Source organism: Carcharodon carcharias, chromosome 11 (genome assembly GCF_017639515.1).
Source record: "Carcharodon carcharias isolate sCarCar2 chromosome 11, sCarCar2.pri, whole genome shotgun sequence".
Taxonomy (NCBI): domain Eukaryota; kingdom Metazoa; phylum Chordata; class Chondrichthyes; order Lamniformes; family Lamnidae; genus Carcharodon; species Carcharodon carcharias.
The window spans coordinates 66909039-66924462 of NC_054477.1; the positions used below are offsets into that span (position 1 = coordinate 66909039).

Sequence of the window (15424 nt, forward strand, 5' to 3'; positions counted from 1 at the left end):
GTTAGGTGCATGGGCCAAAATTTGGCAGGTGGAGTTTAACGTGGATAAGTGTGAGGTTATCCATTTTGGTCGGAAGAATAAAAAGGCAACTTATTATTTAAATGGAGAGAAACTTCAAAATGCTTCAGTGCAGTGGGATCTGGATGTCATCGTGCATGAATCACTGAAAGCTAGTATGCAGGTACAGCAGGTAATAAGGAAGGCAAATGGAATTTTAGCATTTATTGCTAAAGGAATAGAGTATAAAAATAGGGAAGTGTTGTTGCAACTATACAAGGCATTGGTGAGACCGCACCTGGAGTACTGTGCACAGTTTTGGTCCCCTTACTTGAGGAAGGATGTAGTTGTATTGGACGCGGTTCACAGGAGGTTCACTAGATTGATTCCAGAGATGTGGGGCTTGTCTTATGAGGAGAAATTGAGCAGCTTAGGCCTATACTTGCTAGAGTTTAGAAGGATGAGAAGAGGTCTAATTGAGGTATATAAGATGCTAAAGGGGATAGACAAAGTAGAACTGGAGCGGATGTTTTCCCTTGTGGGGCATTCTAGAATGAGAGGCCATAGTTTTAGGCTAAGTGGTGTTAGATTTAAATCAGAGATGAGGAGGAATCACTTTTCTCGAAGGGTCGTGAATCTATGGAATTCACTACCTCAGAGTGCAGTGGATGCCGGGACGCTGAATAAATTTGTGGAGGAGATAGTCAGATTTTTAATTAGTAACGGGTTGGAGGATTATGGGGAGAGGGCGGGAAATTGGGGTTGAGGCTGAAATGAGATCAGCCATGATCGTATTGAATGGTGGGGCAGGATTGAGGGGCTGAATTGCCTACACCTGCTCCTAGTTCTTCTGTTCTTATGGTTGAGGTATTCTAGATTTGGTTCACTAAAGTTTGGGTACTTCTGAATATACTGGACACAACTCCCCAGTTTTTTGAACATCTCACCTCAACACACAAAGTATCCATACATATATATTGGAAGGTCTGGAGAGGAATATGGGGAAGTTCACTCCATAAATCTGTACAGTAGCCTGTCATAGAATATCCAATAACTCACATGATATTTGTATGGAAATACTAGGTTGCAGGCAATAGGTACAGTGACAGCATCTCCTAAATGTTCACACTTATGCAATGGAGATCCCAAGTGTAAATCTTAAAGATGCTCTTGTGACTGATTTCAACACAGTGGGATATTGCTTACAAATAACTTTGAGGCAATGATTCACAAACCCATAATAGTTGTGCCAGAACCAATCTGAGCATCAGTGAACAGATTATTGGCAAAAAGTGTACTATTTGATAATACTACTGATGACTTCTTTCATCACATTGTTGAGAGGATGCCAGAATTATAAATGTACTGGGACAACTTGGCTATGGGGTCAGCTGGTTCCAAGATACACGTCTTCAGCTCGACATCCAGGAAACTATCAGAACTTTTATTGTACCCAGGGCACTTATTTTCTTCTTAATGTCAAATGGAATGAACCAAATTGCGTGGACTCTCAAATGGAGGCAGAATTGGATCTGAACTTTTGGTGAAGAGGCTTTCAAAATTTTCAGCCTCATCTATTGCATTCATATGCTGGGCTCTGCCATGGTTGAACTCTGTGTTAGCTGTCTGGGTACCCACAACTATTTTCAATCATAGGTGCTAGCGCTAGAGCATTGATCTAATCCATTGGTTGTGGGACTGCTTAGGACTATGGTCTACTGCTTTTGATGGTTAGCATGTAGTTAGTCTTTGTAGTAGCTTCAGAAGGGGCAACCTCATCCTAGCTTATGTCTGGTGTTAGTCCTGGCATCCAAAGTTTAGTTTTCGATGTTTTTGATAATAACAACAGCATCTCCCGGATGCCCAGTTCTGTTCCGCTAGATCTGTCCTTAGTCTGCTGTCATGTACAGAAATAGTAATCATGTTACTAGATGAATAACCCAGAGGCCTAGACCAACAATCTGGAGGCATGAGTTCAAATCTTATAGCGGCAGTTTATGAATTTGGATTTACTTAATTAAATAAACCTAAGATGAAAAGTTAATAACAGTAACGGTGGCCATGGAGCTATTACATTGCTGTAAAAGCTCAATTGGTTCACTGATTTCCTTTAGGGAAGGAAACCCACTCCTCCTACCTGGTTTAGTCTACAAGTAATTCTCCGAAATGGCCTAGCAAATCACTCAATTGCGCCAAACCACTACACATATAAGAATAACCACTGTAAAAATAAAACTAATGGATCACCCACCACCAAACTAAGCATTCAAACATGACAACAGAACATCCAGAGCAGTTGACACTGCAAAGTCCTACTCACTAACATCTGAGGATTTGTGCTAAAGTTAGGACAGCTGTCCAACAGACTAGTCAGGCAACATCCTCTCACAGTATAACTCATGGGATCACATCCTTTAGCCAATGTCCCAAACTCCTCCATAAGTATTGGTAGGCAGTGACACACAATTGGATGGAGTGGCCATGGAATTCCTCACTACTGACTTTTAATCCCATGGAATCTTATGGTAACAAGTCTAGTGTACGATTTCAGTGTCTTTAATGAAGAAAGGGTATACTTGCCTAAGAAGGGCCTCATAGATAATTCAATAGATTGATTCCTGATATGAGAGGGCTGTTCAGTGAAGAGTGATTGAATAGAATGGGCCTATATTCTATGGAGTTCAGAAGAATGAGAGGTGGTCTCATTGAAATGTATAAAATTCTTAGGGAACTTGACGTGGTAGAAGTTCAGCCATGATCTTAATTACAGATGTAGAAGGCACAGGGGGCTGAATGGCCTACACCTGCTCCTATTTCTTATGTTCTTAGACTAAACATTGGCAAGCAAATCTTCTGTTGATTACTACTTAACATCCCCCCTTAGCTGATGAATCAGTTATCCTCCATGTTGAACACCACTTTCAAAAAGCACTGAGGAAGCCACAGCATGTACTTTGGGTTGGGGACTTCAATGTCCATCACCAAGAGTGGCTCGGTGGCACCATCACTGACAGAGTTAGTTGGGCTTCTGCTGACATAGGTGTCAGACTTGGCTTGCAGCAGTGATGACAGAAAAACAGAAAGGAAAAACTTAGTTGACCAGGTTGTACTCAGTACACCAGTTGCAGATGTATCTGCCCATGACTGTATTGGTAGGAGTATTGGAAGTCCTGTTTACAGACACTGCAGACTCACTCCATCATGTTGTGTGGCATTACCACTATGGTAAATATAACGGACGCAGAACAGGCCAGATGCAATAGCTCAAAACTGGGCATCTGTGCGGGCCGTCACCAGCAGCAGGATTACACTGCGCCATAATTAAGATATAAAGGGTCTATCCATTCATGGTGGAAATAATTGAAAGTATATTGGGTGACATGTTCAAAATTTGCATATCATTTAAACATGCCTATTATATTTAGGCAGGTATATTCCAACCCTCTTCCCTTCCAATGAGATATCGTCAAAATGTCTGGGAAAGCAGAGAACTGGCAAAAGAGCTCCACGTAATTTTGCCTTTGGTTGGAGTTACACAAGTTTTCTGTTTTAACTGCAGTGAAAAATCTGCAATGGCATGTTGAGTTTATTCAGGGAACACAGGAATTAAAAATGTTAAATTGTTTCGTGAAACACCAGATTCTTGTAATTTTTTTGGATGTTTCCCCTAATTTGTTTCACAGTCTTTAGCCAACAGGAAACTAACCTAACTCCTGACTGAAAGAGTGCACAGAACTTTACTGATTTCCAGGCAGTGGATTGGGATTTGAGGGGATTGGTAAAATAACAGGGAGCCACAATGGCCCAGCTCCCAATGTGGTTATCGCCATTGGGGCATTTTCCTATGTTGGAACTGGAAGCAAGTTGCTGCCTGCTCCAAGGAGGCGGGCAGCCAATTATCATAACTAAAAGACCAACAAAGTTGACATTTTGCTCCCTGCCGCACACAGGGAGACCACCCACTTAATGGAGGCAGCCTCCTGATGGCAACCGGGACCATCAAAGCCAGAGGCTACAAGGCACAATGAGGGGGCTGGGGACAAGTCAGCCAGCCCCCATGGGCCTAACAATCTCCCAAGGAGTGTTAATATAAATAAAGATGTTGCAATGAAAATTAAAATATCAAAATTATCATTTGTTTTAAAAAATATCAAACACCAATTGTCTAGGATGTTCTACATTTGTTTCACTATAATAAAATCAGTTACATTTATATAGGATATTGAACACTTTTGATCAAAATTCAGTGAGATTAGTCAGGAAAACAGTTAATGAGGATTTTCAGGGCAAAAATTATGTTCTGCTAAAACACAGAATATTTTCTTTCATACCACTGAGTCTCTCCTGGCACAGCTCAGAGTTCGTTGGGTGAAACAGTACATCGTTTAGTTATGTTTATTGCAACAATACAACCTCTGGTGCAAGGAAGAATAACAGGATCTTTCACAACTTTAGGATGGATTTTTGTCTCAGCTGCTTCATTGGCTCCCTGACATGCACAGTCTATGTGCACTGAACCTGTGCAGACAGAGTTACATATCTGGCATTTGGCAGGCCTGTCCACGACCGGAATTAACCAGATTGCCAAAATTAAGGCCTTTCAGTTGCTGCTGGACAGAAATTTCAAAATATTTTGAAGTACCTTCTCAAGATCCATCTCAAATTGTCCCCAAGACTGCCAAAGATTCTGGTCTCCAAGGGGTCCTAGTGCAAACATCAACTTTTTTTTGGATGCCTGAGTATGGCGTCACTAACAGCTCTCCACCCTTTTGTCTGTTTCACTGAGCTTGAGAAAACTGCATTCTCCAATTGCAACAAAGAGGAAAATCCTATCATTTTAAGAGGTGAAATGACTAAGAATGGTTGGCGTTATCATTACTGTTATATTTACCATTACAGCATTACCCACTGATTTCCATGGACTTGGAGCATGACAGTTTTACCAGCTCAATGATTTCATAGATACTAGGAGGTATTCTGTGCTATTGCTTAGGGTGAGTCAGAGAATGTGCTGTTGTAAAAGAATAGAAGTAATTATATTATATGGTGGGGGGAAATGATTTACATATTGAGTGAGCCAAATTTTGCTAAGAAGTATTCTGATATTTTTACTGAACTTTTGAGATTGAATTTCATTATTATATCCATTATTGTATGAAATCCATAATTGAAAGCCCTTTATATTGTATTCCTTAATCCATTCATTTATTTTTTAATCCCTTTCCTGTTTTAAAACTGAGAATACACAGCAAGATGGCATGCAAAATGTATTAGTTAGTGTTAGATATTTATGATTTAGCTATATTTGGTAGTGCTTGAATTTAGCTGTTCTAGAATAGTCCTGGGCTCTGACAGCACTCAGAAGATCTGAAATTAAGTAGCACTATGGCAAAATTGCTTGGTTTGGCAGTGAATGAAATCTGGTCTAGGGAATCTGTGGAGGCGGAACTTGATTATTGCCAAAACTAGGAGAAGATGTGGATGAGTTTGGCTCACAGGTGATCTCTCAAGTCTGTCCTATGAGGAGAGAGGGAAGGCTTGATTGTAACAGCACCGGGGAGGAAAAGGTTCTGGCAACACTTATTTGTGACTTTCTAATATATCCTTGTAAACATTAGTGTTTACACAGTGGCTGATTCTTGAAAGTGTATTTCTGTGACTGTTTTCTGCTGTGCCTATTTCCTGGGAATTAAGCATTGCTTAATGAGGAGCATAGGGCAGAGATGAGTTCACAACTGTCACTCCTTAAAATGATATAAAAATCTGAACTATTTACCTGGTTGCTGAAAATGCGTTGTGATGATCGTTCTATGTTGGCAGGTAAACCAAAATATGCAGGCTTGTCGTCTTCTGGTAAATGGGTAATAACGGCACGGTAATCCTACAACAGATAAAATATGGAGAATGGCTATGCATTGTCCAAGAATAGATCTTACAGCTTTAGGCATAACAGCATTCATTGAGTTCTACAAGAACCTACGAAATAGGAACAGGAGTAGGCCATTCAGCCCTTTGAGTCTGTTCTGCCATTCAATACATCATGTCTGATCTTCTCCGCCAACTCCATTTCTAGTACAAGACCATATCCCTTAATTCCGAGTGCTATTGAACTCTGTCTTGAATTTCTTATGTCTTTATCCTTATCTTCCAAACAGTTACCACCTTGTTTACTTCCAATTCTGTGAACTTTCTGATAATCTCTTTTGCAAAATCTTATGATTTATTTTCTGCAAGTCCATACAGACAACATGTATAAAAATTCCCCCGATCACCATTCTAGTGACCCTCTCAAAAAATTCAACTAGGTTAGTTAGGCATGACTTACCCTTCACAAATCTATGCTATCACTCTTGGATCAGCTCATAATTGTACGAGTAATCAATAAATCTGTCTCTGATTAAATATTCTGGTAAGTTTTCCACAGCTGAGTTAAACTGATGGAATACAATTACCTGGTTTAACCCCGCCACCCTCATTTTTGAAATAATGGAGCGACATATGCTGTTTTACCAATCACAAGGTGTAATTCATAAACCCAGGAAGTTGGAAAATTAGGACTAACAGATCTGAAATTTCCTTTTCTTCAGTCATGGGATGTCAGCATTGTTGGGAAGGTCAGGATTTATTGCCCATCCCTATTACATGTGAGAAGTTGGTGGTGAGCCATCTTTATGAACCACTGCAGTCCATGTGAGAAGATACTCCCACAGTGCTGGTAGGCGGGGAGAATCAAGAAGTTACCATTGACCAGAAACCTAACAGGACCAGCTGCATAAATACTGTGGTGACAAGAGCAGATCAGAGGTTGGGTATTCTGCAGCAATATGAGTTAGGCCCTGACTTCCAAAAGCCTTTCCACTATTCAGAAATCCAATTGACCTAGCAATGATAAAGATACAATGGTATATTTCCAAGTCAGGGTGATGTGTGATTTTGAGGGGAACTTACAGATGGTGGTATTCTCATGGACTTGTGGTCCATGGTTCTTGTTCTTGTTCTTCTAGGTGGTAGACATTATGGGTTTGGGAGGTGCTGTTGCAAAGGTCTTGGTGAGTTGCTGCAGTGCATCTTGTAAATTGTAAACATTTACGGTGATGGATGGGGTGTCAATCAACCAAGCTGCTTTGTCTTGTCTGGTGTCAAACTTCTTGACTGCTGTTGGAGCTGTGCTCATCCAGGCAAGTGCAGAGTATTCCATCAACCTCCTGCCATGTGCTTTCTGGATTGTGGACAGGCTTTGGGGAGTCAGGAGGTGAGTCACTTGCTGCAAAATACCCAGTCTCTGACTTGCTCTTGTTGCCTTTAATACTTATCTGCTGGTCAATAATGACAATAATGAGGGTCCAATGGGGTGGGTGGGGGAGCATACCTTGAAGAGGGAGTCAAGAGGAGCCATAGGGCATTGGTGGGAGGCATAAAGTGGCATGGATAGGGTATTAGGAGTGTGTGGCAGGATGAGGGGCGTGAGGGGTGAGGGCTGGAGGGCCTGTTTTTAATTGAACTGTGACGAAGTCCCACAGCACCGAGGCGGGTCTTTTAAGCAGCCCACTTCCACAGTGCCTGTGGCTGCCTCTGTACTTTTCCTGGGTTGGGTAACCCGACTCCCCCCACAATGAAAATCCCATCTTTTCGGGCAGGTAGAGCCGGGAATTTTCCTAAATTCCACTACCTGCCTCAAGGATGAAAATCCAGGCCATTCATCCTGATTAAAACTAAGAGAGGGGGCTGGAATCAGTAGCCAGTTTGATGGTGTTTCATTGTTCCAGATACTGATCTGGCGGAACTTATAACAATGAGTGCCTTGATGTTGAAGAAGCAATCTAACAACACAGAAGCAATTGATAGAAATGAAGGGGATATAGAGCTGGGCAAATACTGGGAGTGGAAAGTCTTCTGGGAACTAGTGAGAATGATTACATTAAGGGAGGCTGCTGTGCAACAAATTGACAGTGGTGTTAATTTTAAGATGAATCAAAAGAGAAGGAATAAGGAGTTAGATTAAAATATTCTGTAACAAATATATTTCAAATAAAAATATAAAACTGATTACAATAACTGTGCTAATGAGTAGAGAATAAAGGTCTATTTTTTAAACATATTACAGTTATTATAATGATCTCCTACTGTGACCTGCAAGCTCATTTAATCAAAACATGAATGTTCATGCACTTAGAAGGCATTTTTAAAAATGAATCCTGTTTAATTATGCCAACTGTTTAAAGTTTGTTATTAAAGAAATTCTTCAACAGCAAATGACATAAATGTATCCTCAATGAAGCTTTGAAAATTAAATTAAAATGTCATTTCCTGCCAGATGGAAAATTTCCACTGTTGGCAGCTACATACTTGATTAACATCACCTACCATAATGCTGCAGGATCTGGGCACAGTGATGGATGATGGAAATGATGCTATGTTTTTGCTCCTAGACTGTGATCCAGCAATTGCTTTAGGGCTGAAAAATTGCTCCAGATACGAATTCAGGACTCGTAAATCAAATATGTTGTCGATACGTCCACCGTAGATAGCATTTTCCAATAGACCACGAACAAACTCCCACTGAACATTCTTTGTTTCTGTGGATACCAAATTAATCATTGTTGAGTTCTGAGATAGTGCTACAACAGAGGATACATCATAGGTAATACTAAAGTTCAAACTTAACGCCGCCCAGGCGGGCAAGTGGAATGGAGGCTGTCAACATATCTTCTCACCATATCCCACTGCCCTTCATATGGTATGTAAGTTTAAATATCTATTTTTAACATTTGCACAGGACTCCCACCAGAAATCTATGAGATCCTACTAGAAACATGCAGATTGGGCTCCAATGAAGTTTTCATGCCTGTACTGGAGAGAAGTTGTGGCTTCCCCTCCAGGCCAACTGGGTGGCAAGTGGATCAGGGGGTCAGAAAAGCCCAGACAGGTAAATCTATAATTTCTTTTAGTAGGAGTGCACCTTCAGGCCCCACAAGAAAACTTTATTCCACCCCCACCCCCCCACACCACCAGCCCAGCCTTCCCTTTTTCTTCCCTGACCATGATGCACTCCTGACTCCGTTCTCCACCTGTTACAATGTTGCCGGTGCTGATCTGCTTCTTGGCCGCAGCCTCCTACTGCACGAAATCCTGTCCTGGTCTGCTGGCAAGATAGGGCTTCCAGCATTGTTTAGGTGGGAGAGTGATTGCAAATACATAGATGAGGCCCAGGAGGATTGCCTGGGCCCCACACTATGGGGAGCTGATGACTTTCTGCCCACTCTGATCTGCTTGGATTTAAAATCAGGGCTTAGGATATCAGTATTCAGCTGTGAAAGTCTAAAACATGAGGTCTGCCTTTTCAAGTGAACCACAAAATATTTAATGAGATAATGCTGGAAAATTGTGACTTGTAATTGTAGGAATCACTGAAATTCATTATAAGATGGAATGCAAACTTCATACCAATAGTAATGCATATTTTTCACTAGTGCTAATCATCATTCATTGGGTAGTGAAATTATCATTTTTTAATAAGGGTTTGCTCAGTAGGTCTCACAAAGAAGTTCAGAGACTTGTTAAAGTTGAACAGCGGTGTTTATTAGTAACACATAACTATATACATATGTACAAAATATAGCCCAAGCTAGGAGCTAATTTCATGCTGACTTCTATTCGAGTCCCTCCATATACCTCTGTCTCCTGATCACTGTCATGTGTCTCTCTATATCATACTGTAGGTGGTAGTGTTCTCCAATCCCACATTAACACTTGCTATGCTGAAAACTCTTATACCAGGCCTCCCCCCAAATCTTTTTCCAACATATTTACAGTACAATCTTTCTTTACGTATTACCCCTTCTCCTCGCCCCTCCCCCCCTCCAGTTTTTGACTCTCTCAATTCAGATGATCTGGAGGCTTGACAATTCTTCCACGATGCACTCCTGACTCCGTTCTCCACCTGTTACAATGTTGCCCGGTGCTGATCTGCTTCTTGGCCGCAGCATCCTACTGCTCGAAATCCTGTCATGGTCTGCTGGCAAGATAGGGTTTCCAGCAGTGTTTAGGTGGGAGAGTGATTGCAACACTCGTTCTGAACACACTTGGAGCAGTGGCAGGTTCAGTTGCTTTGGGAAAGCTTTGTTGGCTTGGAGTTGAAATTGTAGTGTTCTGTGTTTCTGTCACTTGGCTGGCTCCATCTGATTCGCTTAAATGTATAACAGGAGGTTTACCTCGAGGTTTGAGGAGGAGGCTCCTCCTGTTCTGCCTGGTTGTGGCTGCCGAGGTATGTATCATGTATGATCTTGGTTGACCATCATCTCTCCAGACAATGACACCCTTTCTTTCAAGGTCCCTGATCCAAACCTTGTCACATTTGTATAACTGGGCAGGTTTCTACTTCTATTGTAGGTGGAAGCCTGTCTCTTTCTGTAGGACTGTTCTCAGCCCTGAAACTTCCCATAGTCCTTGACTGCCAACCTTGGGAATAATTTCTTTGGCAGCATTGGGAGTTGAGTATGAAGTTTTCTGCCCATCAGGAGCTCTAATGGGGCCAATCCACATTGCAGTAGAGTGGATCTATATGTTAAAAGCACCGTTGGGAAGAATTTGTTTTTTCTCAATAAGGTTTTAATGGTGTGGGCGCCTTTTTCTGCCTCACTGTTAGGTTGTGGATATTTTGAGAAACTGGTAAGGTGTTGAAAGCCGTAACTGATGGCAAATTGAGTGAAGTGTTCATGTGCAAATTATTGGACACCACCTGGTCAGGGATGCCATGGCTCGCAAACACTTCCTTCAAAGACCTAATGGCCATCAGGAGAAGGAATCAACCATGATGAGGAAGGGCCTGTCATTAAAATGAATAAATCTATTTCCAACTATTCCAACAGCCTGGGAAGGAACTGTGTGGGGATAAGAGGTTCCCTCTGGACAGGTTTGTGCAGTATGCACACTGGCAGTTTGAAATGATTTCTTCAATTTCACCAAGTAAGTATAAAAATGTATAGCTTGGACTTCCTCTGATGTCCGACTTGCTGAGAAGTTATTTCCCTTTGTGGGAGAGTCCAGGACCAAAGGGCATAATCTCAGAGTGAGGGGTCACCCATTTAAGACAGAGATGAGGAAGAATTTCTTCTCTCAGAGGGTAGTGAAGCTATGGAATTCTTTACCACAGAGGGCTGTAGGGGTTGGGTCATTACGTACATTCAAGACTGAGATCGACAGATTTTTAATCAGTAAGGGAATCAAGGGTTATGGGGAAGAGGCAGGAAAGTAGAGTTGAGGATTATCAGATCAGCCATGATCTCTTGAATGGCGGAGAAGATTCGATGGTCTGAATGGTCTCCTTCTGCTCCTTTGTCTTATGGTCTTATGAACTTAATCCTGATGTATTCTGGTAACTTAAAAAAATGTCTTCTCCATGATGCCCAATTTTGCGTCTGGTTTGGCTCTTGCATCAGCCCGAATTGATCTGGTAGGTTTGATTTATTATCTATGGCTGCTTTTCAGCTCAGGGGAGTACAGCTTTAAACCTTGTTTCCCTTTTAAAGATGGCAGTGCAGTAACACTCAGATTTTTAAAGCTTTTTCACGAGCCTAACAAGTGTTGGCATGCTCCTGCAGTGACCGTGGACCCGACTTCAAAGAGATTGATTTCTTGTAGCAAATTTTCTAATCAAAGATTTGGGCCCTTTAGAACATTTTTGGAGTATGTTAGGGAGATTAAATGGCAATACCCAACTTTGGTTGAGTTTTTTCTCAATGGAGCTCAGCCACCATGTGGTATGACGCAGATGCTGAACCTGGGCTGGCCGCGGTGATTAACAAAATGGACTGCTCTGACAGGTTACTAGCCTGACAACTCTTAAAGGCCAATTCAGCCTTAGAACTAAATTTTTGCTCACCCTTGCTAGGTCCTTTGACACTACAATCGATGGAGATTCACAATGGACCTCTATGTGCTCTGGTGGAGTCCTCTGGCTGCACAGTGGATTTTTCTTCTAACCTTCAGCCTCATGTCTATAATGGAGCTTCTTTTTAGGCAATCTCCAGCTATGTCTTCGGTTCAGGTGCACTTCAGCCAGGTCAGGATGTTGTTCCTTTAGTTTTTCAGATTCCAGATGCTTCACCAGTTTCTTCGGTTTTGCCACCATGTTGTCAAAGTTTGTTCAATAGGTCGCATGAAGAGGTTCAGAGACTTGTAAGGCTGGACAGTGGTGTTGATTGGTTACACAATAACTATATGTACAAAGTCTAGCCCAAGCTAGGAGCAAACCTCATGCTGACCTCTACTATCATAGGGAAAATGTTAGAAGCTATTATTACAGACGCTATAGCAGGGCACTTGAAACATTCAGGGTAATCAAGCACGGTCAACATGGGTTTTGCGAGAGGGAAATCATGTTTAACCAATTTAAGGAGTTCTTTGAAGAGGTAATATATGCTGCGGATAGAGGGGAACCAGTGGATGTACTGTACTTACATTTTGAGAAGGCATTTGATAATGTGCCACATCAAAGGTTATTGCAAAAAATAGAAACTCATGGTGTCGAGGATAATATTTTGGCATGGATGGAACCTTGGCTAGCTAACAGGAAAGTGTGTCTAGAACAAGGGGGCATAAATGGGTCTTTTTTTGGTTGTAGCGAAGGTTCACCAGACTGACTCCTGGGATGGCAGGATTGTCGTATGAGGAGCGGTTGGGCCAATTAGGCCTGGGTTCACCAGAGTTTAGAAGAATGGGAGGGGACCTCACTGAAACGTATAAAATTCTGACAGGGATGGACTGACTGGATACAGGGGTGATGTTTCCTCAGGTTGGGGTGTCTAGAACAAGAGGTCACAGTCTCAGGATATGGGGTAGGTCATTTAGGGCCGAGATGAGAATAAACTTATTCACTTAGAAGGTGGTGAGCCTGTGGAATTCTCTATCACAGAAGGCTCTGGAGGTCAAATCACTGAATATATTTACGGTGGAAATAAATAGATTTCTAGGCTCTAAAGGCATCAAGGGGTATGGGGAGAGAGCGGGAGCATAGCAATGAGATAGAGGATCAGCCATGATCATATTGAATGGCAGAGCAGGCTCGAAGGGCTGAATGACCTCTTCATACTCCTATTTTCTATGCCTCTATGTTTCTATGTGCCACAGGGATCACTGCTAGCTCCTCAACTTTTTACAATTCATATAAGTGATTTGGGTGAAGGGACTGAAAGTATGGTTGCTAACTTTGTTGACGACACGAAGGTAGGTAAGATAGTAAAATGTGAAGAGGACACATGGGAGTCTACAAAGGGATGTAGATAGCTTAAGTGAGTGGGCAAAGACCTTGCATATGCAGTATAATGTGGGAAAGTGTGAAATTGTCCTTTTTGGCAGATTTTTTTTTTTAAAAAAAGCATATTATCTAAATGGAGAGAGATTACAGAGCTCTGAGACGCAGAGGGATCTTGGGGTCCTAGTGCATGAATCACAGAAGACTAGTATGCAGATACAGCAAGTAATTAGGAAAGCTAATAGAATGTTATCATTTATTGCATGGTGAATTGAATACAAAATTAGGAGGTTATACTTCAGTTATACAAGGCATTGGTGAGACCACATCTGGAGTATTGTGGTCAGTATTCGTCTCCTTATTTAAGGAAGGATGTAAATGTGTAAGAAGCAATTCAGAGAAGATTTACTAAACTAATTCCTGGCTTGGGTGGGTTGTCTCATGAAGAAAGGTTGGATAGGCTAGGCTTGTATCCGTGGGAGTTTAGAAGAGTAAGAGGCGACACGATTGAAACCTGATCCTGAGTGGGTTTTGACAGGGTCGTTGTGGAGAGGAGAGATGCAATTTTCCCATATCTCCTGCAGCAGGTTTAATGGTGTGGGGTTGGCAGGGGAGGGGGAGAAACGATGTGGCAGGTGCTCCAAAAATCGGTTTCCTCTCGGCATAAATTGACGGTGGGATCTTCTGCTCCTGCTCACCATGGCGGGTCGCAATTCCTGCCTGAAGCTGGCATGAAACTGATTTGCATCCCGCTAATGGGATGCAGCTGAAGACTGGACTGGAATTGCCCCACTCCCCTCGACCAATCATCCACGCCGCCAGTAGGAAATCATGCCGGTCCAGAACATATCTGGACCAATGTGGTGTGTACATATCAGCACTTACCTGGAGAAGGCCTGGAGCTGCCTCTGGAGTTGAGGATAGAGTCCTCCGGCAATGATAGACCCTGGAACATGCAGCAGTGGATGGGGGGAGCATCTATTTAGGTGTATATCCCCGCTTCAGTGTCTTCGAGGAGGGATCTTCCAGCTTCAGAGTGTTCCTGGAAGTCTATCTTCTTTCTTCAGGAGGTTCATCTTCTTTCTTCAACAGTGGGTCAGTTATCTGGATGACTTTTAAAAATGGTGCCCAGATATGACGGCAGGGCATGGGTTATCGAGCCCACACCACCACGCGAAACATTGCAAAAACCCGCCCAATGTATATTTAATAAGGCCAATTCTCAGCGGTCTCCCAGTGGGAAACACTCCTGTCCCTGCCACGGGACTTAGTCCCGGGAGGGAAAATTCCACCTGGTGTTTCCTCTTGTGGGAGAAACTAGAAACAGGGGGCGCTGTTTTAAAATAGGGGGTCGCCCATTTAGGACGGAGATGAGGAGAAGTTATTAGGGGTTGGTGGGAATGTGGAGTTGAGGTAACAATCAGATCATCCATGATCTCACTGAATGGTGGAGCAGGTTCAAAGGGCTGAGTGGCCTACTCCTGCACCTAATTCGTATGTTCATATGTATATGTTCTCCATACAGCTTGGTCTCCTGACGACTGTCATGTCTTTCTACATCATGCAGTGGGTGGTACTGTTCTCCAGTCCCACATTAACTCTTGCTATGCCGAACGCCCTTATACTACATCATCCACTCCATAGAATAAATTTGACTCAGTGCATAACTAACTGTCTTTTTTACAGCAGTTGCTTCACAAGTAAGCACCCCAAATGTGAGTTATGATTTTTTTGGTGAACCCCTGCAACTCATTTTTGTTAGTCTGTCTGATTGGTTCTAGTACAAAGGTTACTGCATCTCAGTGTTAATATATTTCAAGTCCATCTTTCTCCATTTAATGAAGCTTACTCAGATATCGATGATCACAGTTCTTTAGCCAGCTATCAGGTCAAGTTCTCTAAGAAAGCTTTTCCTGTGTTCTTAGCCTATTCAAAACAGCTGACAAGCCTTTTGTCAAAAACTTCAGCATTGTCTCATCCTTATGCTATAGGTGCAGGTGAACCAATACTATGGGTGTGCATAGCCCCATTTTGGTAGGGTTATGCAAACATGTTAACACACAAAGCAACTGCAGTCAAGAAGTCTTTTTCTTTAAACATCTTATTAGAATCATATCTCTCAAGACTGAAGTTTTCTTTTAAAAAATGAAAGGAGTTGGCATGATCTGGACATGT

General features: G+C 42.2%; 1 protein-coding gene across 1 annotated transcript in view; it reads right to left on the reverse strand.

The window, feature by feature from the left end:
- Nucleotides 1–15424, reverse strand: part of LOC121284081 (cytoplasmic dynein 2 heavy chain 1) — a 770821-nt gene that overhangs the window by 174939 nt on the left and 580458 nt on the right. Inside the window, exons 82-83 of the mRNA XM_041199129.1 lie at nucleotides 8362–8573; nucleotides 5774–5878 (exon numbers count right to left, since the gene is read on the reverse strand). Coding sequence (XP_041055063.1) covers nucleotides 5774–5878; nucleotides 8362–8573 — 317 coding nt within the window. The remainder of the gene's footprint in view (nucleotides 1–5773; nucleotides 5879–8361; nucleotides 8574–15424) is intronic.